General features: G+C 38.5%; 1 protein-coding gene across 1 annotated transcript in view; it reads right to left on the minus strand.

The window, feature by feature from the left end:
* Window positions 1-6700: 6700 nt before the first annotated feature.
* LVRN (laeverin) overlaps window positions 6701-25338 on the minus strand; it is an 89308-nt gene continuing 70670 nt past the window's right edge. Inside the window, exons 14-20 of the mRNA XM_004267475.3 lie at window positions 23729-23882; window positions 22187-22281; window positions 20137-20244; window positions 19232-19399; window positions 18873-19010; window positions 12072-12147; window positions 6701-9244 (exon numbers count right to left, since the gene is read on the minus strand). Coding sequence (XP_004267523.1) covers window positions 9104-9244; window positions 12072-12147; window positions 18873-19010; window positions 19232-19399; window positions 20137-20244; window positions 22187-22281; window positions 23729-23882 — 880 coding nt within the window. The 3' untranslated portion in view covers window positions 6701-9103. The remainder of the gene's footprint in view (window positions 9245-12071; window positions 12148-18872; window positions 19011-19231; window positions 19400-20136; window positions 20245-22186; window positions 22282-23728; window positions 23883-25338) is intronic.

Genomic DNA, 25338 nt, shown 5'->3' on the forward strand with positions numbered 1-25338 from the left:
ATGATGTCAAAACAGTAAATGTGAGAGGGAGGGGGAGTGCAAGGTTGTTAAAATGGGTTCCAATTTAAGAGATCAGCAACTTAAAATAATCACATATTTATATGAATTGCTATATGCAAACGTCATGGTAATCACAAACCCAAAACCTATAATAGATAAACACACACAAAAGAGAAAGGAATTTAAGCATAACACTAAAGATAGTCATCAAATCACAAGGGAATAGAGCAAAAGAAGAAAAAAGGAACAAAAAAGAACCACAAAACAACCCTCAAACAATGAAAAAAATGGCAATAAGTATGTACCTATCAATAATTACTTTAAATGTAAATGGACTAAATGCTCCAATCAAAAGGCACAAAGTCACTGAATGGATACAAAGCCAAGACCTATCTATATGCTGTATACAAGAGATTCACTTTAGATCTAAAGACACACAGAGACTGAAAGGGAGGGCATACAAAAAGGTACTCAATGCAAATGGAAATAACAAGAAAGGCAGGGTAGTAATATTTATATTAGATAAAATTGACTTTAAAGCAAAGACTGTAACAAAAGACAAAGAAGGACATTACATAATAAATGATCAATCCAAGAAGAAGATTTAGCAATTATAAATATATATGCACCCAACATAGAAGCACCTAAATACATAAAGCAAATATTAATAGACATAAAAGGAGAAGTTGACAGTAACACAACAATAGTAAGACACTGTAACAGACCATTTACATCATTGGACAGATCATCCAGACAGAAAATCAATAAGGAAACACTGGCCTTAAATGACACATTAGACCAGATAAACTTAATATATGGATATAGAACATTTCTCCAAAAGGAGCAGAATACATATTCTTTTCAAGTGTACATGGAACATCCTCTAGGATAGCTCACATGCTAGGCCACAAAACAAGTCTGAGTAAATTTTAAAAAACTGAAATAGTAGCAAGCATCTTTTCTATGCTTTCTACAAAGCTGTGAGACTAGAAATCAACTACAAGAAAAAAACTGCAAAGACACAAACACATGGAGGCTAAACTATATGCTACTAAACAACCAATGGGTCATTGAAGAAATCAAAGAGAAAATAAAAAATACCTGGAGACAAATGAAGACAAAGCATAATGATTCAAAATCTATGGGATGCAGCAAAGGCAGTTCTAAGAGGAAAGTTTATAGTGATACAAGCTTACCTCAGAAAACAAAAAAAGACTCAGATATACAACTTAACCTTACAACTAAAGGAAATAGAAAAAGAACAAACAAACCCAAAGTTAGAGAAGGAAAGAAGTAATAAAGATCAGAGCAGAAATACATTAAATAGAGACTAAAAAAAAAATAGAATAGATCAATGAAACTAAAGCTGGTTCATTGAAAAGATAAACATAATTGATAAACGTTTAGCCAGACTCATCAAGAAAAAAAGAGAGAGAACCTAAATTGATAAAATCAAATAGAAAAGGAGACGTTACAACCAATACCACAGAAATACAAAGGGTCATAAGAGATTTCTACAAACAATTATACTCCAATAAGATGGACAACCTAGAAGAAACGGACAAATTCTTAGAAATGTACAATCTTCCAAGACTGAATCAGGAAGAAATACCAAATATGAATAGACCAATTACCAGTAGGGAAATTGAATCAGTAATTCAAAAACTCCCAACAAACAAAAGCCAGATGGCTTCACAGGTGAATTCTATGCAACATTTAAAGGAAAGTTAACACCTAACCTTTCCAAATTCTTCCAAAAAATTGCAGAGGTAACAATGCTCCCAAACTTATTCTACAAGGGCAGCATCACCCTGATAGCAAAATCAGTCAAAGATATCACAAAAAAAGAAAATTACAGGCAAATATCACTGATGAATACAGAAGCAACAACCCTCAATAAAATATTAGCAAACCAAATCCAGTAATACATTAAAAGTATTATACATCATGATCAGGTAGGATTTATCCCAGTGATGGAAGAAAGTTTCAGTATCTGCAAATCAATAAATGTGATACACCACATTGATAAATTGAAGAATAAAAATCCTACAATCATCTCAATAAATGTAGAACACTTTTGACAAAATTCAACATCCATTTATGATAAAAACAGTTAACAAAGTGGGTATACAGGAAACAGCCCTCAACATAATAAAGGCCATATATGACAAGCCCACAGATAACATCCCATTCAATGGTGAAAAGCTGAACGCATTTCCTCTAAGATCAGGAACAAGACTCTTGCCATGTGTATTTAACATAGTATTGGAAGTCCTGACCACTGCAATTAGGAAGAAGTAAAACTGGCACTGTTTGCAGATGACATGATGCTACATATAGAAAATGCTACAAGACACCACCAAAAGACTACTAGAACTCATATAATTCAGTAAAGTTGCAGGACACAAAATTAATATACAGAAATCTGTTGTGTTTCTATACACTAACAGTGAACTACCAGAAAGAGAAATTTTAAAAAAGAATCCCATTTATAATTGTATCAATGATAATAAAATACCTGGAAAGAAATCTAACTAAGGAGGTTAAAGACCTATATTCGGAAAACTATAAGACATTGATTAAAGAAATTGAAGATGACACAAACAAACGGAAAGATATACTGTGTTCTTGGATTGGAAAATAAATATTGTTAAAATGACCATACTGGGGCTTCCCTGGTGGCACAGTGGTTGAGAATCTGCCTGCTAATGCAGGGGACACGGGTTCGAGCCCTGGTCTGGGAAGATCCCACATGCCGCGGAGCAACTAGGCCCATGAGCCACAACTACTGAGCCTGCGCGTCTGGAGCCTGTGCTCCGCAACAAGAGAGGCTGCGATAGTGAGAGGCCCATGCATCGCGATGAAGAGTGGCCCCCGCTTGCCACAACTAGAGAAAGCCCTTGCACAGAAACGAAGACCCAACACAGCCCAAAATAAATAAATAAATTTAAAAAATATATACAGTGAAAAAAAAAATGACCATACTACCCAAGGAAATCTACAAATTCAATGCAATTCCTATCAAAATACCAAGGACATTTTTCACAGAACTATAAAAGATAATTCTAAAATTTGTACAGAAACACAAAAGACCCTGAAGAGCCAAAACAATCTTGAGAAATAAGAACGATCCTGGAGGTATCACACTCTCTGACTTCAGACTATACTACAAACCTACAGTAATTGAAACAGTAGGGTATTGGCACAAAAACAGACACATAGATCGATGGAACAGAACAGAGAGCCCAGAAATGAACCCACACTTATTCAGGCAATTATTCTATGACAAAGGAGGCAAAACTATACAATAGGGGAACAACAGCTTCTTAAATAAATTGTATTGGTAAAACTGGACAGCTACATGTAAAAGAATCAAACTAGACTACTTTCTCATACCATATACAAAAATAAACTCAAAATAGATTAAAAAATTAAACTAAGACCTGAAACCATAAAACTCCTAGAAGAAAAGTTGGCAGTACACTCTTGACATCAGTCTTAGCAATCTTTTTTTGGATCTCTCTCCTCAGGTAAGGGAAACAAGATAAAAAATAAACAAATGGGACTGCATCAAACTAAAAAGCTTTTGCACAGTGAAGGAAACTATCAACAAAAGGAAAAGGCCTCCTACTGAATGGGAGAAGATATTTGCAAATGATAGATCTGATAAGGGGATAATGTACAAAATATATAAAGAATTCATAAAACTCAACATCAAAAAAACCCATTTAAAAAGCAGGCAGAGGACCTGAATAGACATATTTTCCAAAGAAGACATACAGATGACCAACAGGCACATGAAAATATTCAACATCACCAATCATCAGGAAAATGCAAATCAAAAGCACAACGAGATACCACCTCACACCTGTCAGAATGGCTATTATCAAAAAGACAACAAATAACAATGGCTGGTAAGGATCTGGAGAAAAGGAAACAAGGGAACTCTTGTGTACCATATGACTGAGGAATTCCACTTTCAGGTATATATCCAAAGAAAATGAAAACACTAATTAGAAAAGATATATGCACCCCTATGTTTATTATAGCATTATTTACAATAGCTAAGATATGGAAGCAACCTAAGTGCCCATTATTGGATGAATGGATAAAGAATATTATATGGATAAATACAATGGAATATTACTCAGCCACAAAAAAATTAAATCTTGCATTTTGCAACAACATGGATGGACCTAGAGAGTATTATGCTAAGTGAAATAAGTCAGACAGAGGAAGACAAATACGATATGATTTCACTTATATGGGGAATCTAAAAAACAAGACAAATGAACAAACATCAGAAACAGAGTCATAGATACAGAGAACAAAATAGGTGGTTGCCAGAGGTGAGGGAATTCTGGAGAGGAGAATAATAGGTAAGGGAGATTAAGAGGTACAAACTACCAGCTACAAAATAAACGTCACAGGTATGAAATGTACAGCATGGGGAATATAGTCAGTAATTTTGTAATATCTTCGTATGGTGACGGATGGTAACTAGACTTATTGTAGTGACCATTTTGTAATGCATAGAAATACTGAATCACTGTGTTCTGCACCAGCAACTCTCATAGCGTTGTAAGTCAATTATACTTCAAAAACAAACAAACAAACAAACCCATATAAAGAGATCAGCTTTGTAATTACCAAAGGTGTGGGGTGGGGGGATGGGATTGGGGATTACATGAAGGTAATCAGAAGATATCAACTTCCGGAGACAAGCTAATAAATACTAGGGATGTAATGTACAACATGATAAGTATAATTAATACTGCTGCATATTATATATGAAAGTTGTTAAGAGAGTAAATCCTTAGAATTCTCATCACAAGAAAAATTTTTTTTTTCTATTTCTTTAATTTTGCATCTATGGGAGACCATGGATGTTCACTAATCTTATTGTGGTAATCATTTCTGAAAGAAATAATACTTACTCTCTATTATGGAGCATTTTTAGGACAGTCTCCTAAAATGAGACCTAAGACCCCTGGCCTCAATAAGGACTGTTCTGGCTCATAGAAACTGATGGGACTAATAGACTGTGTTGATCCCAGGTAAGATATGCTAAGATTGAGGGGCCATTGTAAATGATAGGGTGATCACTGCATGAGGATAAATAAAAAGAAACTTTTGCAAACTCCATGCTTAGTACTCATTTACTCCTCTGATATGTATCTATCAACACCCAGGGTCCAAGACTCTTGAAGTCATCAAACTAGCCCACTTTCAGCAGAAGCCTGAAAGCAGAGAAGGTGATATTTTCATTTTATTCTTCTTGGCATTATTTGTGAGGGGAAGTAAAGCGAGAGGAAGCCTTTGACCTGTCTTACTTAGTATCCTGCTACTTTTGTGGTTGGCTTTTGTACCCTTGGATATGTACCCATCATTATTTGAGTACTTTCTTATCTTTTAGTACAAAGAGATGTTCTATCTCAAACTGTCCCTTTCCTGCCCCATCCCTGAAATCAGCCATTTCCCCAAGAAGCCCTGGTTCTTTTAGCAGAGCATGGCATTTAGAAGCCAAGATCTGGGTACTGAATGTGCTCATTGTCATTGAGGTGTTGTTGCTCCCAGGCCTTCTCAGTTAGAAAGTTAAAGTCTATATCTATATCTGTATCTACATCTATTTCTATATCTATATTTGTATTTCCATCTACGTCTATATATATCTAGAGAGAAAGTGTAAGATACGTTTACAAACACACATTTACATCTATATGTATAAATCTATCCATGTATTGAGAACAGTGAGAACTGCTAACATCAATACCTCTAATTCCAATCCAACAAAAAAGGGTTCATTCTAGTTTTTCCTTTTGAATATCTGCAACTCCCTTCTCCAGCAGTGAGAAACCTGAATCTTATTATCATTTGTAAATTTTCTTATTTGAACCATACCCCCTGTGGTAACCAAGCTCTCATATCTGCCTCTCCCCCACCCCATGTGGATGGCGTCCTCTCCTGCCTCAGGCTCTGATACCTTATGTTGAACCTTCATCCAGTCTGAGCCTCCTCTCCGCCCCACTATGGGACTCCCCATTCTCACCCTGTTTGGGCTCTGACTGTCCATGTCGTAAGCTCCCTCCTTGCACTGTAGGGCCACTCTACTCACCCTTCATGGGCTCTGACATCCTGTGCCAAGCTGCTCCCTGGTGTGTGGACTCCCTCTTCACCCACTCAAGCTCTTACACCTCGTTCCAAGTCCTGGGCCTCCTCAGCTGCCCCTCAGCTCCCACTGGTGTAGACGCTTACCTTGCTCTGCCTCACCTTTAGGACTGACCTGTTTATAAAAGGAAGGGAAGAGGAAGAGTCCAAATAACTCTTAAATAAGAGTTGTGCTGTGAAGAACATATTTGCTGAATGTTGTTGAATTGGTGAGATTGAGCTGGAGGCAATATACGTGTAGTTTCAAATGCTTCTGACTATGCTACGTAATTCTTTGTATCCGGGGAAGCAGTTACATTCACTTGTAAACCTCCCTTAAGGCTTGGGATTGGACATATTAATCCTGCTAGAGTATGGATGGAAAAAAAGCATTCACTGGAGTAAACAGGAAAAGTAATCAAGTAGAAATCCTTTTTAAAGCTCATTTTGCTTCTTCATTCATTCTTCAGAATAAATTGCTGTACAGATTGGTCCCAGAGCTCTGAATTACAAAGCATCTAGAGTGTTCAAGACTAAGGCATTTGTTCTCTCACTTAAGGTCAACAATGAAAAGTCACTGAATAGGTCTGAGGAGGAAAAAAGCATAAGATTATAAGGAAAATTTTAATTTCTAATGCTCAAATTAAAAAAATCATGAATACATTGTATATCTTGTTAACCTGCTTTAGGATGAACAGTATAAACTAGATGGGTCAAAAATATTGTGTTACAGTTGGCGTGCTAATAAATAAGCTGGTTTATTGGTTAATAAAGTATTTATACCATTTAGACAAATCTGACTCAGTATCACTCCCTGACTTATTGCTATCACAGTAATCAATCAATAATTACTTCTTTTTATACTAAGTATAAGGTACAATATAATAAAATATAATGCTTATCTAGAGTAATTGGCTTCATCCAAGTAAGAAAATTTGTACATTATTCAAAATTCTTGTTCGTATTTAGAGGAAGGACTATTAACCAAATATTTGGGCATTTGATTTTGGATAAACATTTTTGGTGCTATTTAATTACTACAGAAGCTAAGATATAATGGAATTTTAATTGTCAACAAATGGTCTGAAGAGCCCAATGTGCTCCTTTGGTAGGATCAGGGCTTGGCATCACCAATAACAGGCATCAGAGCCCACTCAGCATCTCGAGCACCAGCCTCCAAGCACACTTGGTCGAATGAGAGCACAGGAGGGGAGGAAGATCAAGGAGAGGGGACATGGACAACCAGGCAGAAGGAAGGCAGAGGTTACTGGAAAGGGAGAAGGAAGACAGGGGAACACAAGGGAGGGGGAGGGAGTGGAAGTGGAGGAGAGAAAGAAAGGAGGAGGAAGCAGTTGAGAGGACACGTGACATGGTTATCAAAAGATGAGATGGATGATTGGAGGAGATACGGGAAACAGAGAACGCACGTTTAAGAAAACACAGGAAGATACTGCACACATAACAATTTGAAGACATGGAGACGTTTTATTGCTTATATTTTAAATTGCTAAATTTAAAGAAAAATCTCTCTGACCTATGACCCATGGTCAAGTCTGTGCAGGCTGTGCTTTGGTCTGTTCTCATGGCCAAGTCCCATAACCTCCCATTCCCTCTCAGGGAGTATATTCTTGTGAAGTGACTATGAAAGTGAACTTTTGTCTTGCATATTAATTTGTGGGTACATTAACTTACAGAAGAAATAGGAAAAAACCCTTAGATCACATTGTCTTGAGTTTATATGACATATTTAAAGGCTTTTCATTGACATAATCCTTAATCTTTACAGTATCACTTTGAGGTAGATAGAAGATCTGTAGTTTTGCCCCCATTCTGTAAAAACAAAATTAAAGTGAAAACAAGAATTAAATGGTATACACACAAAATCTAGAGTAGGATGATTTGCCTTAGCTGTCCTGATTAAATCAGGGGTAACAAAACTAAGCTAATTCCGTACTTTGTGATTGATGAAAATGTTTAAAGTTGTCCAAACTACAAGCAGGTTCAATTTGGCCAAATGAAACCACATTTCAAACTTAATCTGCTGAGTGCAAAGCTATAAAGATTATGCTCTGGTTAATCTTTTAGTTCTATTACTCTTTATCTGACCATTGTCCTTTGCGATGGAGATTAGCCCATAATTGCTATTGTCTGTTGACATCATCATTTTTGCTGCTAAATTTTGGCCGAAAGAGTGTCTGTCCCACAGGTGAATTACAGTCAAGAGCTTCAGGGCAGAGCCTTGCTTTCCATTTGCTCTCCACAACAGCAATCCTAAGGGTACTTCATAGATCCTACGAGTCCAGGTCTCTTTGTGACACCATAAAGTTAGTAGCCAGTAAAGTGTGGCGTGATGCAGCAGGCACTGGGGAGAGAGAAATGGGCAGGAGGAGACACATTTCTTGCCTTTGGGGCACTTAATGTGGCTCACAAAATTGTCTGTTTCTTCTTTTTAAAACTTGCATTTCTTTGGCTTGTCTGTCTTCTAGTGAATATTATTTTTCTGGTTTCTATTTCTTTACACTGTTGTGTCATTTGCTCATTACTCTTTTAAGTATTGAACTAAATAAACCCTAGAGTATTGCAAATCTGTATTTCCCTCAGAAAAGAATGTGCTCATTACCCAATGATGTAATATTCCACTGGCCTTCACAACTGAACAAGCAAAACTTTCTACGGTAAATTTGTTTTTCCAAGGCATTTAAAGTAAATCATGTGGTTTATAGCCCAACATGAAGCAAAATCTTCCCCAGAAATACAGCATTATTGGCAAAATCCTCAACAATCACTGAGCCGCAGGGCCAAACGTGACAATAGGGGAAGAACAGGACTCTGAGTAGTAAATGTGACTGAAATACGAATAACAAAACGTGTGGTTTTCCAGACTCACAGAATATTGGAAGACAAAACCGTGAGCACATTATAATATGCAAGAGAAGGGCCGGAAGTTGCCACTAAATTATGTGTTTTTCTGTAGCCACGCAGCTATCCTGGCACTTCGCTCCTTGTTTTTCAGATTTTCATTCTTTATTGTCTGTAATTTGGCCTGAACTGTGAGTCTCTGGTGCTCCTCCAACATGTTACTGCAAAACTGCTGCAGCTGAAAGGACAAAGAGACGGTTGGTCCATCAGTGCAATTGAACTTCTCACTTAGGCACAGTAAGACAAAGTTCATGTTAAGTAGTGACATGATCTTGTGAATGGATGATGACAGTTGGAATGAGTAGAAATGTCTGTCCCTATATGGTGTGTCCCTGAGGAGACTGTGACTGAGAAAATGTGATGAAGACCACACCAGTCCTGAAGAATCCGATGCAGACTGGAAGCTCCAGGAAGTAGGAACTTTGTCTATTCTACTCACTGCTCTATTCCCCAAGCACATAGTAGGTGCTCAATCAAGATTTCCAGAATGCATATTGGATATTATACAAGATTTGTAGACAGAGACACAATGAGACCTTTCCTTATTTCAAAAGAAACTTTGCAACTTCCAAAGTTCAAAACTGGTACACAACATCCATGTCTTTACAAATGTTACCCTTTATTTAAGAATATTTATAGTGGATTCATCCATTGGTTAAATTCCTTCATTGAGTCAGGTCAAGCATTCAGTTATGGGAATGTTCGTTGCAATATTACATTCAAGCCAGACAGATCACGATTGAATAATTGGGATAATAATAATTGAACTGAATAAATCATATTCCAAAAGTCTATTTCTGTGTCATTGGATTATAACTCAGAACACACATTACCATAAAATGACAGTGTACCCTACCAGCTCACAAAAGGTCACATAAACCCTAATGTACTTGAAATTAGGTAGTAATAGGGTTGTCAAGCCTAACTACAATGCAAAAGACAAATAAGGTTCTAGGAAAAAGTAGATTAAGGGGCCAGGAGCAAACCTCCCGTTCTCTCCCACACCTGGGCATTCCTGCCAGGCAGTGGGAGCCACACACCAGCAGCACTGCCCACGATCGAGCACCTTCAGTGGGTGGGAGGGGAATGTGGGACTGTGTGGGGGGGGCTTCACGGGTGCTTGAGAGCATGAGTGAGGACAGGCTCCAGCACGGTGGAGTAGAAAGACCAGAGCAAGAGATAAGGAGAGTGTATAAAAACTGTGCTGGTGTGGAGGGAAAAGGAATTCATACGACTTTCTTTTCATTTACCATTTTTAGTAATTGTTTTCAATATTATCATGTGAACCAATACATTGCAGTAGGACTGTTGGTCATTAACAGCTTTTTGACAAAGATATTCATGGTAGCTAACACACTTGTTTTCAAAATTACAATAATTTAACTACTGTTAAATCCATTTTTGCATTTTTTTAATGAACTATCAGTGATTATAGAATTTTGGAACTTTGGGGATTGCTAAAGTTATACAAACTTCATTCATTCGTTCAACAACAACAAAACTACTGGGTTTTGTAGAGATAAAGATGAACAGAGGCACTTTTGAAGATATCAACACAAACTCAGTTGCTTCTAGGAGTTTTTGTTCCAGGATTTTTGGGTGTGCCCCTCACTCTCTTGTCTGGGGAATCCTTGATAAATCAGGTCCTGACAGCTCAGCCTCAGGCGGGCCAAAACCCAAACAAAGATCGTTCCTTCAGGAATTACCAGTTCTTCCTCTCTCTCTCATAGTAACAACTATATAGGATGATTTGGGAGCACAGAGGAGGAGAGGGTGTAAATTAGTTAGTTAAAAATTTCCTAGAGGGCTTCCCTGGTGGCGCAGTGGTTAAGCATCCGCCTGCCAATGCAGGGGACCACGGGTTCAATCCCTGGTCCAGGAAGATCCCACATGCAGCGGAGCAACTGGGCCCCTGCATCACAGCTACTGAGCCTGCACTCTAGAGCCCGTGAGCCACAACTGCTGAAGCCAGCGAGGCACAACTACTGAAGCCCGCGTGCCTAGAGCCCATGCTCTGCAACAAGAGAAGCCACTGCAATGAGAAGCCCGCATGCAGCAACGAAGACCCAATGCAGCCAAAAATAAATAAATTTATTAAAAAAAAATTTCCTAGAATATGTGGTTGAAGCAGGGTCTTAAAGGAGGATTAGGAATTACCCAGCCAAGGACAGGCATTAGGAGGGCACCCCAGACAGAAGGTAGTGTTTCTGAAATCTGGGAAATGTGCAACAACATGATAATTTAAGAAATTCTGTTAAGTGGTACAGTGTAACTAGAGGAAAAGTGTTCGGGGGTACCTATGCCTCTTATTCTCTGACACTGGTTGGTGAAGTGGGCAAAAGTGAAGCTAGGGAGTAACACAGGGGCCAGATTATGAAGGGCTTCATGTGCTAATGACAAGATTTTAAAATTTCTTCTAAAAACTATGATGAGATACTGAAACTTTGGGAGCAGGGCAATGACCGGCAGTGATGTGATGGATGGGATGGAGGGAAGAACAGCCTATGCCAGGGAGCCATAGTCTACTGCAATAATTCAGGTGAAGTACAACCCGCCATGAACAAGAATGGTCTCTATTTCAAGAGCAAGACAGAATTAAAAGACATTTCCTGGGCTTCCCTGGTGGCACAGTGGTTGGGAGTCCACCTGCCGATGCAGGGGACACGGGTTCGAGCCCTGGTCTGGGAGGATCCCACATGCCGCGGAGCGGCTGGGCCCATGTGCCACAACTGCCGAGGCCCGTGTGCCTGGAGCCCGTGCTCTGCAATGGGAGAGGCCACGGCAGTGAGAAGCCCGTGCACCACAATGAAGACCCAACGCAACCAAAAATAAATAAATAAATAATAATTAATAAAAGACATTTCCTGCACAGTGATAATACCATGAATGGAGCATAGAATGTAACAATTCAGAAAAGCATATTATTTTTAATTTTAGCAACTCCAAACTACACAAAAAATGGCTTCTAAATTGTCTTTATAATGCACAATATCTATAGTACTTACCTCTAAGATCTGTAAATCCGTACTTATGGTTCTCCCTATTACGTATAACAGAGTAACCAATGATTGTGTTCCATACCTACAAAGCAACGAGATGCTAATCATGAGTGGAAAATGTTTGGCAAGACAAAGCTACAGAGCAGATAAATGCTAAGTATACAGCCCTTATTAATTCCTAACTCCCAAATCTAAGCAAAACCATATATGAACTTGTTTAGCTTCATCTTTTCATAGAAAATTCATGCTATAGGAAAGCCTATTAGCACAAAGAATTATAGTTTAATATTGATTTGTGTAACAGATAGTTTTAAAAGTTTCATTTAAATATAAAAAGCTGTTCTTAAAAACAGTAACAACAACTGTTTTTATCTTTCAAAATGAAGTGGTTAGAACAGATGTCACATACCCAAATTAAGAAATTTTAAAAGAGAATAGGTAGGGCTTCCCTGGTGGTGCAGTGGTTGAGAGTCCGCCTGCCATGCAGGGGACACGGGTTCGTACCCCGGTCCGGGAAGATCCCACATGCCGCGGAGCGGCTGCGCCCATGAGCCACAGCCGCTGAGCCTGCGCGTCCGGAGCCTGTGCTCCGCAACGGGAGAGGCCACAACAGTGAGAGGCCCGCGTACCGCAAAACAAAAAAAAAAAAAAAAAAAGAGAGAATAGGTAAATACTCAAAGTATACCCCTTAAAAAGTGTAGTTAATATAGAATCAGTTTCAGAAACGCTGACTAAAATACCCTGAAAGCTTATTGAAACTTCTGCATTTGTATATGCTTTTTGGAAAGAGATTCTCAAAATGTTGGTGATCCCTGAGGGCTAAGTACTCTGGCTTTCCTTAAGCTCCCTCAAACAGGTATGGTAACTGAAACTTCCCCTTTAGTTTAGTGACTTTGAATAACTGACAAGAATTGTCTGAAAAACAGCCATGAAATGTTGCTATGGAAAAACAGCAGATACATACCTGCTCAAAGTGTTGCTGTAGTTTAAAAAGTAAAGAAAGACTTTTGGATGCATTAAAAAGGAAAGAAAATTTAAAAGGTTAATATAATGGCCTGGACAAGAAAGGGTTGAATCAGGATTCTGTCTTGATAGTTGATAGTTAACACATACAATTGGTTTACTTCAAAAATGTATACTTGAAATTAAAAATTGTAAGAGCTAACATCGGCATGATATGCAGACAAAGGTGAGAGAAACACAGTGCTTTTGTCCTTTTTAAGTTCCCAGCTATAACTTAAGCTGAGTCTACTTCAGCAAAGTGGAGGATAAGAGACTGTCTACGTATAATTCAGGCAACCAAATCTGTTTCTATGGGGAAAGAAGAAATATTTCTTAGTTCTTCATTTTGGTTGGCCAGGTTTAAAAAGCCTGTGAAATGACTCAAGAAATTTGACAAAATTTGCAAAGAAACTGAGTTCCAGACTTAAAAAAAAGTAGGAAACAAAAGAAAACTACCTACGTTGCTAAATGTGTGATTTTTCTACCAAATACAGGAGAAAGGTTACCCCAGAGGCAGGGCTGGGTTTGAAGTTACCTTGTGGCAACTTATAAATTGTAAAAATGGGGAATAACATATAGTTAGAAGCATTGGGATGGAGATTAAATGAGATAATGTACACTGAAGCACCTATCAGGGTGCCTGGCACACTTCATTCCTTCCTGTTCTTGAAAGTTTCAAGAGGAGATATTTTTGAGACAGATGATTTATCCTTCTGGTTGAGAGAGCAATCTCTTTGAAAAAGTACTCAACAAAAATATATACATTACAGATAGCTTAGCCCACCAGTAGTCAAAGGTATTAACATGAAGACAGGAGGCAACGTTTGTCAGGATAGTTGCCCTTTCAAGAAATTGATAACATTCAGTGCTAGTCAGCGTGATTTGGGACTCTAGTCCATCTCACCTTCCGCTTCTCTCCTTTCTCACATTTGCCCTCCCCTCCCATCCCTTCCCCTGCCATGTCTGATTTCCTGCAGAAAGCTTGGCCACTTAGGCAAGCATGGAGGCAGCCAGGTTATCTCGCCTGACCCAGTGATAGGCAGTGAAAATGGGCCCTCCAGTGCTTGGACACAGCACTCCGATAACATCTTAATTCTCTCAGTTTGTTCCAATTTAACCCTTTCAACTCTATGTTCCCCATCATGAAATACAACAGAGTAGAAGTAAAAATGAGTGTAAGTTTCTGCTATATTTAAAAAGGATAACCAACAAGGACCTACTGTATAGCACAGGGAACTCTGCCCAATGTTATGTGGCAGCCTGGATGGGAGGGGAACCTGGGGGAGAATGGATACATGTATATGTATGGCTGAGTTGCTTTGCTGTGCACCTGAAACTATCAGAGCATTGCTAATCGGCGAGACTCCAATTTAAAATAAAAAGTTAAAGAAAAAAGAGTGTAAGTTTTTCAAGCATAGGACTTTAGCCAGTATCACATATTTGGAGAAGAAATAAGGGGTTTGGTGAAGAAGGGGGTAAGATTCGTTTTGGATCAGTTGAGTCTGAAAGTGATGATACCTTGTATTCTATATTCAAATAAAGCTAGGGTATTGCTGTAGGCAGTGAAGCCTGAATCGTTTCATGAAAGCCAAAAGCAACATAACAAGCATGAAGCAAACATCATTTCTACCACATCCAATAAGAAGTCACAAAAATCCTATTGTTTCGTGTCTATTCACACATTTCTTCATAGGAGCTATGCACAAGTGCAGGTTCATACTGATTTCTCTGTAACCTGAAAGATGTCTTTATGGTTAGTGGAAGCTCCCTCACTGGGATCAGTATCCAAAAGATCACCTCTCATCTAACAATTAACTAAATACCCCACAGCCACCAGTGCAGTGCCCTGCACGTGGGACTGAGAAGCAGTATCAAACCAAAGTTGTTTTACTCAAGCAAGTGTTCCAAAATATATATTCAGATTAGGCTCCCTGGGAAGAATTTGGGGCCTGGCTAAGGGGAGCAGATGTTCCTGGACTGCTATTGGCAGTGTCTCAACTCTAACGCTTGACCAGCCCTATTGCCTCCTTTCCAGGGCCCTAAGCTCCAGCCAGTTATGACGATCAGTCCCAAGTCGGACTCTCAGCCTTGCCCCCAGGCAATTACTGGTGTCCTCCCTTCCATGAAGAAGGTGAGTTTTTCCACCTGCTTGTTCAAATCCCCCTTCTTCTCTTTGAATCCCTAGAGCACTCTCCATCTGTCCTCTGTAACATTTATCGGAGACCGTGTCTTAATCACTTTATAACCCCCAACAACAGCTTGAACTAACTGTGCCTTGGCATAGAAAAACCAGAACTTCTTATTACCAGAAAGAACTTTACAGCTGATCACATACGACATCTTTCATTTTATGCAAGAGGAAACCAAGGCCTAAATGTTAACTAATAGGCCATCAATAAATAAATGTTGTTCTAGTTACAGTTCCAGATGAGAGGGTTAGAGAATTTAGTTTCTCATCTGTCTTTCGCTTGGAACAACTGATCTACTGGCAGAATGACACTTTGTTTACATTAGCATAGACGGTGCATAGCAGGATTACAGTGACAAGACGCTGGGCTAGATGCTAGATTTCCTTCTGACGGGCTTCTTGGAGCTTTATGATGCTAACATATACTGTGAATTTGTGGAGGTTAAAATAGACAGTTTCCAAACCGATGGGCTACTGTCTCCTTTGTTCACAGAAGGCTTGTCAGTGTCTCCATGAATAACGCTCAGTGAAACACACTGGAGAAATACCAGTTTCAAAGCTAATTTGCGAGTGATCGGTCACATTATAGCAAATTTAAAATAAATCCTTTTCACTTAAATAACATAAAATTTAATTTGCCATCGCATTTGTTTACTTACACTTTTATACTACCTTTATCATTTTATGAAGACTGGTGACATACAAATATTCATGTCAAATATAATTGTTTAATAAGTGCTGAGTAAATATTCTGATGTACAAAGAATAAGGTAAGCATTCCTGTGCCATTTTAATGTATATAACATTTTAATTATTAATTTGAACTTTTATTTCCTCTTAACAATCCATATATAATATTACTGTCTATTCAAAATCATTTGCAAAATTCAGCAAGACTGGTGACTATAAATCGAATCCTAAAAATAAATGTTTTAGATGTAGAAGGCAAATTTATTTGAGTCTCAGACTTTTTGTAGCAGAATGTGTAAGAGGAGTAACTGAGCTTAATGTATCATAAACAGAAAAGGAAAGACATCTATTTTATGAGCATGGCATTTTGTTGATAAAAGATAAAAACATTTAAGCCATGGTTAAAAGTGAATGCATTTAGAATTCTAAGACCTTCTTAGGGATAATGAAATACCTGTTTAGAGTTTTTTTTTTTTAAAGGAAGTCCTTCTATACTCATATTTAATACAGTTAAATCATTTAAATTGCCAGACAATGGACTTTTTAGAGAGCGCTGCAAACATGTTTCTGTTCTCCAAATGCAGAAAAAAGTTCTTCTGAGGAATAAAAATTAGCACACACTTAAATTAAGAGCAATCTTTCCCACGGGTTGCTCAAAGCCATTTGGGGGGCTTAACTAGTTACATGTGCTGTGTATGGTATAGAAAGAGAGGAGAAATAAATTGAGAGACTGTTTTACCCCTTAGAGCAGTGTTGTCCAGTTGAATTCTCTCTATCTGAGCTGTCCAGTATGGTAGCTACTGGCCACACTGAGCACTTAAAACAAGGCTAGTACAACTGAGGAACTGAATTTTTTTGTTGTTGTTTTGGCTGTGCCACAAGGCCTATGGGATCTTAGTTCCCCAACCAGGGGTCGAGGATTGAACCTGTGCCCCCTGCAGTGGAAGCGTGGAGTCCTAACCATTGGACCACCAGGGAATTCCCTGAGGAGCTGAAGTTTAAATTTTATTTAATTGTACTTAATTTATATTTAAATAGCCATATGTTGGCTAGTAGCTATCATATTGAGCAATGCAGGCTTAGATATTTTTTTAATCCAGTGTCAATTGGTTCCATGTTAAACTACACCGGGGTCACCTGGGGTGCTAGAGAAAGGTATAGATTTTGCACCCTATTCTGGCAGATTCTGATTTTCAAGGGGTAGAGTGGGCTTGGGAGTCTTTAGGTGTATGAACCACCTAAAGCTGCATCTTTCTCAGGGCCCGGCAGGGCATCTGAAGGCATGGAGACTGTTATAGGCTGCAGTGATTACAAGCTGGGTCCTCGGGAAAATCATCACTTATTTTTTAAAGGAGCTGTTCTCTCAGCAGTTTAATTCCAAAATTGCTGCTAGATTGTTCCACAGGATGCTCTGGAAGAAAACAGTCAGGGACTGTAGCTGAAGTGAATGATCTTGAGCAAAATGATCACGGCAGCAAGAGGGCAGATGGCTTCCAGTCCAGGCAAAGCTAGGCATGTCAGCCCAAGACGGGGCATGATGGGGGTCAGAGCCTTCGATACAAGCTCCAGGGAGAGAGAACAGAACGTAACAGACAGCCCTACGAGGCTGGAACCTCTGAAACCTCATGGAACAAGGCGACCTGAGTAAATACTTCTGATTTATACCCAACTCCCAAATTCCCACTGGGAAGTAGGACCTGGGAAGGAAGGCATTACCTTTAATGACTTAAACAAAAATGGAAGACATAATTTACCCCTAAGGTCATAAGGCTCTCTGAACAATGAACCTAGAATGATAATTTAAAACAAGAGATAAGGCCAATTTTCCCAATATTGTGAGTATGCTATGCATGTCTCCCTGATGAGCCAGAAAAACGGTACTGTACAAAAGAGTTTTATCTACATGTTTAAAATTTCTGATTTAAAAATACATTTTTGGTGTATTGTAAAGGTGTTCAATACATGTCCATAAAAGAAAAACGTTCCATTATTTTGCTGTATAAGAGAACCATATTCAGATTCTTAAACATTTATATTCTAAATATATCTTCTGTTCCAAACACCTAAATTTATTTGCAAAAAGTATCTTCCAACTTTACAGCTGTGTATGTACCTGAACTGTTGTCTACTCTGATCTGCTAACTCTTCAGTATGTGAATAGTTGTAGGACATATTATTCGAGGCTTTTAAGAATGCATGGTTCAGGCTTTCAGAGACTGTGAAGCTGGGGAGATCCTGGCCTGCAGAAGGATGCTGTCAGATCTCCTTGTCTTCCCAGCCCTTCGACCCTCCCCTGAAGCCCCTCAATAAAATGGCTTGATCCACCCTCCCACCCCTCGCAAAACGAACGTATGGTTAAGTCATGTTCTAGAAAGAGCAGCTATCGAGGGTATGCTGCCTGACTTGTGCATTTCAACGTCTATTTTACCTGGCAGGCTAAGTAGCAAGCAGATTTAATCTTAAAAGGTGAGAAACACAAAAAGTTCAAGAACATGGAAGCCAGATACATAAAGGGAATCTGACAAAAGGCACAAGCAATATCCAAGCTTATGTAGTAATGAACATTGCTGTTTCTTAAAGATATGGTGATGTACTTCACAAAAGAAATGAATGGATGATGTACACTCATACCAAAACACATGACTTGCTCTAATCTGTGTCTCTGAAGACAAGATTCTTAGTGGGCACAGTGGGAAATTGAGGTAGATAAGTACCCCATGCAAATCTACATTCACAAAAAAAGCCAAAACTGAGGATAAGTGACCTTATCTTTCACACAGCTAGTTTGTGGTGAGACTAAACGCAGGAAAATGTATCAGTTTTCTAGTCAATGCAAAGGACTTTAGTGACCTGGCCAGACTAAAGTTGAGCCACTAGCACCAAACCAATGAACTAAATGAAAGAGAGGTCTCCCATTTCCTCCTTACCTTTCACTCACAGCTTGCCAATTGTTGATTAAAAAGTCCTTTGCAACGTATCGGCCAACTTCAGAGGCTGCCACAGCTTCGATTATATTTGTTTCATTAAAAGTGGATGGAGATGTAGTGATGGCATACTCCATATATCTGTAAAAGCACATGTGGCAGAAAATAAATACGTAAACATTATCCAATGGAAAGAGTAAATTTAAATAAATGGAGCTAAAATCCCATATGGTTCTAAGTTACTGAATTATAAGTATGCTTCATATTAATTCTTATATTAGCTCATTTCTATTTTTCTCCCTTTGGTTTATTAATTGCATTCCTCCACCAAGAGCCCTTTCAAGGTAAGTTGTAATAATCACCTGTTAAGTATCCACGGATCTTTACTGCAGCTCATTGCATAAGCAAGTTGAATCCTTTCTTCTTCCTTTGTTTTATTATTGTAGATATTTAACAAAAAATCCCATTCTTTATCATTTCCCAAGGCAATGCCATAACATAAAATCACATTTTTAATCGGATAAGGTATTCTGTAAGGTATAACATGCAATGATATTTTTCATAGCAGTTAAGTTATATGTTAATCTAGGTTGTCATATAGTTAGAAGTATAAATCTAGAAAAAATGTCTGTGATCTCAGATATAAATATCAAAAGTAGGAATCTAGAGAAGCAATTGTGAAAACTGTCATTCATATTAACATCTTGAGATCGTCAAATTAGTTTAGAAACTAAGGAGTTTTGAGGGAGAAGTAAATTAGAACAGTACAAACAGTGTGTGTTGATAACTCAGTTTGGTTTCATATCTTATTATCACATTCTCTAAGAGTCCATCTGAGGTCATATTTTAAAGGTAATATAATAACACCAGAATGACAGAGTGTTGGTCTCAGGTGTCAGTGAGACTGCAAACTTACACAGAAAGAGATGCACTGATGCACTTTTATATATGTGAATAAATAACTATAATGAACAACCTAAATAAGACTCGAGATAACCACAGGTGCGTATTAGGGAATGCACCGGCAATGAGAGGTCCCGGATGAGAATTCCGTGTATAAATTCTAATCTATTGCTATGCACAGACCTCCATGAGACAATTGTGTGTGTGTGTGTGTTTTAAAGGACATTTGAAAAAAAAAGTAAGAGAGAGAGATTATCTAAGTGAAAACAAAATGTTCACTCCCAGAGTAAGAGCATCAAAAGGAAGAGAAATTGTTGGTGCTGAAACAGAACAAAAAGAAGGGCAATTACAATATTACACTTACTCATTCTCTGGATGGTTCATCCAGTTTCTGAAAAGGTCTCTTGACAGCTGAAGACAGTCCTCAAGACCCAACCAACACGCAGTTCCAAAAAGTTTTTCCAGTGATATTCTTGAAGGAAATATCAAAGAAAAACATGTATTTTTCATTACTGCATTGATTTTTTCTGCCGCCAAGAATATGTGTTTCATAAAAAGATGGGTATTTGAAAACATCCTTCCAATCACATCAGGTTTGTTAAAAAACAGCCTTTGTGGATGGCAACTGTATTTAAGGTTCAGGGAAATATTTGCTGAGAGGCTCTCAGGCACCAAATAAGCTCCAAGACTGGTACTTTCTGAAAGTAAGAAATAAATTACTGCCTTCCTTCATCTCCCTCAAACACACACGGGTATACACACATGCCACATCTGTTATCAATTTATTTTTCCTCCCTTATACAATAACTCCCTTACAGATAACAAAAAATGACTTTTAGGTATCTGATATAACACACTTAAAAATAAAGTTCTTTCTCTACACATGAGAGCAGAGGGAATGGTTTATTTCTCTCCTTCGACAGCGAGCCTCTCCGGGCTTAAGCTTCTGTTTCTTCCTCCTGGCTATTAACGTTGTCTCCAGAAAAAGAATGGAGGTTTCTGCTTTGTTTTTATAGCTGAGCAGAGGTACACATTCCCATTGCAAACGAAATCAGTTCAAAAGAACATGGAGAAGAACAATGGTAAATCCAGATGAGCGGTGCCTTGAGGTGTTGCAGTTTGGAGTAAGAGGTAAAGGAATTCAAATGGGTCAGGAGTTTCCGGAAAATGCCAAGAGGCAAATCTCCATTGCTCCACCCTCCCTCCAGTTTCATCCCAGCCTGGCCTGACCTTCTGATAAGCAGAGGTAGAATCTCCAGGGGGGGAGACCTTCTGAGAGACAGTTCTGAGCACTCATTTACACATTCACTCCTCTCCCCACCACCCCAAGCTGGCAGCAGCAAGAAGGAATTCTCTGGAAGCACAGTCTAACTCCCTGAGATTGCTCTGAAGAGAACTGGCCCAGGGATGCTACAAAAAGCAGGTCACTTCAGGCCAGTTTAGGAGAGCCAAGGCCATGGCTGGTTAACAAAGGTGCTGTGCCTGGTTGGGCCTTTCTGTTTGCCTATACAACTTGCCTACCCACTTTCCATCCTAGCTCATCCCCGCTGTCTTCCATCCATCTGTAAATCCAACCACATTGTTTGTCCATTCACATGCCCTAGCTCTAAAATTTCTCCCCTCTCAGAAGGATACTTGTGAGAGAGAATAACCCCACCTTTTGTATTTCTTACTTGGTCTAATTGGTTTCGGCTTGATGTTGACTAGAGCTGTAAATATAATCCCTGTACCATTCATTGTTGGTCACAGATTCACTCGCTAAATCTGGAAGCCCAGCCTACACACACAAACCTTGTGTCACAGGGAGGCCAGCGGTACTGCAGCCCTGTTTTGCCTTTCACCCCCTTTCCAGAGCAGTATGACAACAGGCATAGTCCCCTAACAGAACCAATGATGGGGAAATCATTTGCAATACTTGGTCATGCTCACACACAGATGACTGATACAGTTCACTGTCAACCTCCCTAATCATATCTGCATAATGTTAGAATTTCTGTCGGACATAAATAATGGAACTTTCCCCTCTGTCATCAAGAATATACCGAGGGGATTTTTTTTCCCCGTGTATCCTTCCTATACCCTTCAATTTGTTTGTATAGGCTGGTTTTGCTTAACACAACCCTTCATCAATAGTACAACATACTTAAGATTTCAACCAGTAGCCTAAGATTGGAGAATATAAAGCTATAAATTCCTGTGTGTACTTGTATGTGCTTCGCAGGTAAATTAAGATTCCCAAACTACTATTTCCTATTAGGATACATGTAGCTCACCAATCCCAAATCTACTATTCTCAAATGGCACACAAATCTCTCAGTGAATCATAACTATTAGTATCTTATTTTATGAATCTGGAAGCCTATCCATTAATATGAATTATTTAATTCAATGATCACTGCTCAAAAAGTACTTACAGAGCTAAATAGTCATCCTGCAATGTTGCCACATTTTCACGAATTATAGTTGAATACGTATTCCATATTGAGATAAGTCTCTTTAACAGATACTTCTATAAACAATAAAGAAAATATACTGTTAGTTCTGCTCACAACACCCAATTTACACTGCTTTTCTCTTTGTCTGAAAAGACATTAACAGAGAGGTGACAGATATTTCTTCAGAAGTAATCTTTATTTGTCACTAAATGTATAACTTTTAAAACCTCTATAGGTTCAGTTTCCTCAAATGTAAGCAATACGTAAACAATATGATGTGTGTCAGCACACTGCTTGGCACATAGTAGGAACTCAATAAATATCAAACATTCTTATCATTTACTATCACCCAAACATTTCCAGTTGTCTTTAAAATAGAGAAAAAATGGAGAAATATAAAACAAACTTTCTACCTTGAAACTTCCATGCTTAGTATATATGTATCTCTAAAAAAACAAGGAATACTGATTTATGCCTTGGATTAACTTAAGCCCTGACTCCAAAATAAAATTTCTTCAATTGAGCTATCGGCTGGTAAATAATAAGGTTATAATAGTCCTACACTTACCAATACATCCCTCAGAATAAATTAATGTTATTCACTGAAATTTTTAAAAACAAACATTAGCTTTTACTTCTTCACTCAAAACCAGTGATCAGATGTTATCAGTGAGCCACCTTGATCCCACCAAGTGCCTTCTCCTACTGGTCGCCATGCCACATTCAAGTACGTTCCCATCAGCACTTTGTACACTAGATAAAAGAAAGTCTGGAACCCCGAAGTGCTTGCGATTTCGCCTTCAGACTGCCCCAGACTCTCACTTGGAATCATCACCTAATACACTTGCTGTTTTGTTTGCGGCCCTTAACTCTCCAAGGGGCTGCTCCCAAACTTTGGCTTTGGTTTTACCTGTGCCATCTTTCTTACGATCACTGTTAAAGATCTAATAACAGAAATTTCCCCTTTTATAGATGTTATTTTCCCCTTTTATAAGGACAAGTTGGCATGGTTATTTCTTCATTCATTAACTCTAATTTCGCCATCTCTCTTCCCAATATCAAAGGCAGCTTCAAAATGTTTACTTTTTTGGAATATAACTCTCTGGTTTTAAGTGCCGGCCCTATAAATCAGAGGATATAAATCATGGATATAGAATTGTGAAAAATCATTCTGTTAGACTAACAATTTTTTAGGGAAACAGCTGTTAATAGATACTATCCTTTTTTAATAAGAAAAAAAAGGCATACCATTTCCATCCACTTCTGGTTTCTTAAGACACATTTATACCTCACCAAGAATTAAGAAACTGTCCAAACTTCGCTCATACTCATCTCCTAGACCAGGTCTATGACTAAGGTATTTTCTTCTAAGAGTAAACAACCATTCCTAAGAAAATGAATATATACAGAACAAATAGACTATTATTTTGGGAAAGACCGCTTTCACAGACACTATCTAAAATATGGAAGGAGGAAGATAGAAATTAAAAAAAAAAACCATCTAACAAAGAATGAAATTACCTTTAATAGTGGATATATATCATGGTTGTTCACATCAGAAACGAGATCCCTGGTCACTAGGTTCACCAAAACTGCATGCCACACTATGATTTCATCTTCTTCAGCAAGGTACTTGGTTAAATCAAGTGCTGTTTCAATCTCTATATAACTGTTTCTGTTTGGTTTAAAAAAAACCCACAGACTTAAAAACTCATATTTGTTCCATGCTTCAGTGCCTGACTTCAATAAGGTATATGAAATCAAGAAGCTAGAGGGTAAAAGTGCCATCTCATCGATGAAGTAGAACCCAAGCGATGTGGACAGACCCTCAATTTCAGCTTGATAGGTTCAAGTGCCCAAATTCTTGGAGGTTGTAGAAAATCCAGGCCAAATGTTGGGCTGATTGTCAGGCACTAGAATATTTGTGCATTTGGTATACATTCTTAAGAGACTATAATTTCCATTCAACAAGTATTAATTAAAAGTCATTCTCTATCTAATGCTCTGCCAGATACTAGTAGGAACACAAAACAAGTGAACACAAACAGGACACTCCTGTTGCTTACCAGCGAGGAGCTTATTACTTAGTGAAGAGCTGAGACTTGCACGTAAGAAGGTGTTACTCAAAGGCCCTAGCAGAGGCAACGAATACAATAAAGTAGCAAAGAAGAAAGACATACGCATGTGATGGGAGAGGCAGGGAGGCCTTCTGGAGAAGGAAGTTAAGAAAAGCAGTGAAGGAAGGGTAGGATTGGAATAAGTAGAGAGATAGAGGAAGGCAGTTTAAAGTGGGAATTAGTGTGATGGGCAAGAAGATAAAGTGGGAATTAGTGTGATGGGCAGACCAAGTTAACCGAGGCAGGGAATTTCTTTTATGTGTAGTGAGAGATGGGAGTTAATAGGTAAGGTAAATCAAAAGTGTGGAGAGCCTTGAGTATCAGGATGAAGAGTTTACATGGGGTGGGAAGGTGTTTAAACAGCCGGGGTAACATCATGAAATCAATACCTTAAAATTTTGTTGCAACTGTGCTGCAGAAAACAGAATGGACTTCTAATATAAATAGAATTCTAAAGGACTAAAGGCTGGAAGCTAATGCAATAGGCTAGGCAAAGGGTGATGGAAGCTTGGCTTAGCACGGAAGCAGTGAAGGTGGTAAGTGAGGTGAGAATCCAAAAGACATTCCCGAGAACCCCAGAATGAATAGATAAGACATGATGACTTGATGGGAGATGGAGAGAGAGAGAGAGCAGTCAAGGATATCTCTGATGTTTCAAGTGTGGGGATGGGAAAAGTAGTAGTAGCTTCGACAGACAGAGAGAAATTGATAGCAGGAGCAATTTAGAGACAGAAATAAAGTTCAGTGTTTAAGGTACTGAATTTAAATGACCACAGGATAAAGAGAAGACAGGAGGAGACAAATAGACACCTAGATTTAGAAGTCATCAACATATCCTTTCATAAACATTTATTGCGTACCTTATATCTGCTAGGCACTGTACATGTACATAATAAAATGATCACTGAAACCATCAGAAGGCATGAATTATCCAGAGGAAAGATAGAAGAAAATAACATAACCATGATTGGTCTTAAGGATGCTCACGGCAGCAGGAAAAAGAGAAGTCAGATC

Source organism: Orcinus orca, chromosome 3 (genome assembly GCF_937001465.1).
Source record: "Orcinus orca chromosome 3, mOrcOrc1.1, whole genome shotgun sequence".
In the NCBI taxonomy this organism is placed as follows: Eukaryota; Metazoa; Chordata; class Mammalia; order Artiodactyla; family Delphinidae; genus Orcinus; species Orcinus orca.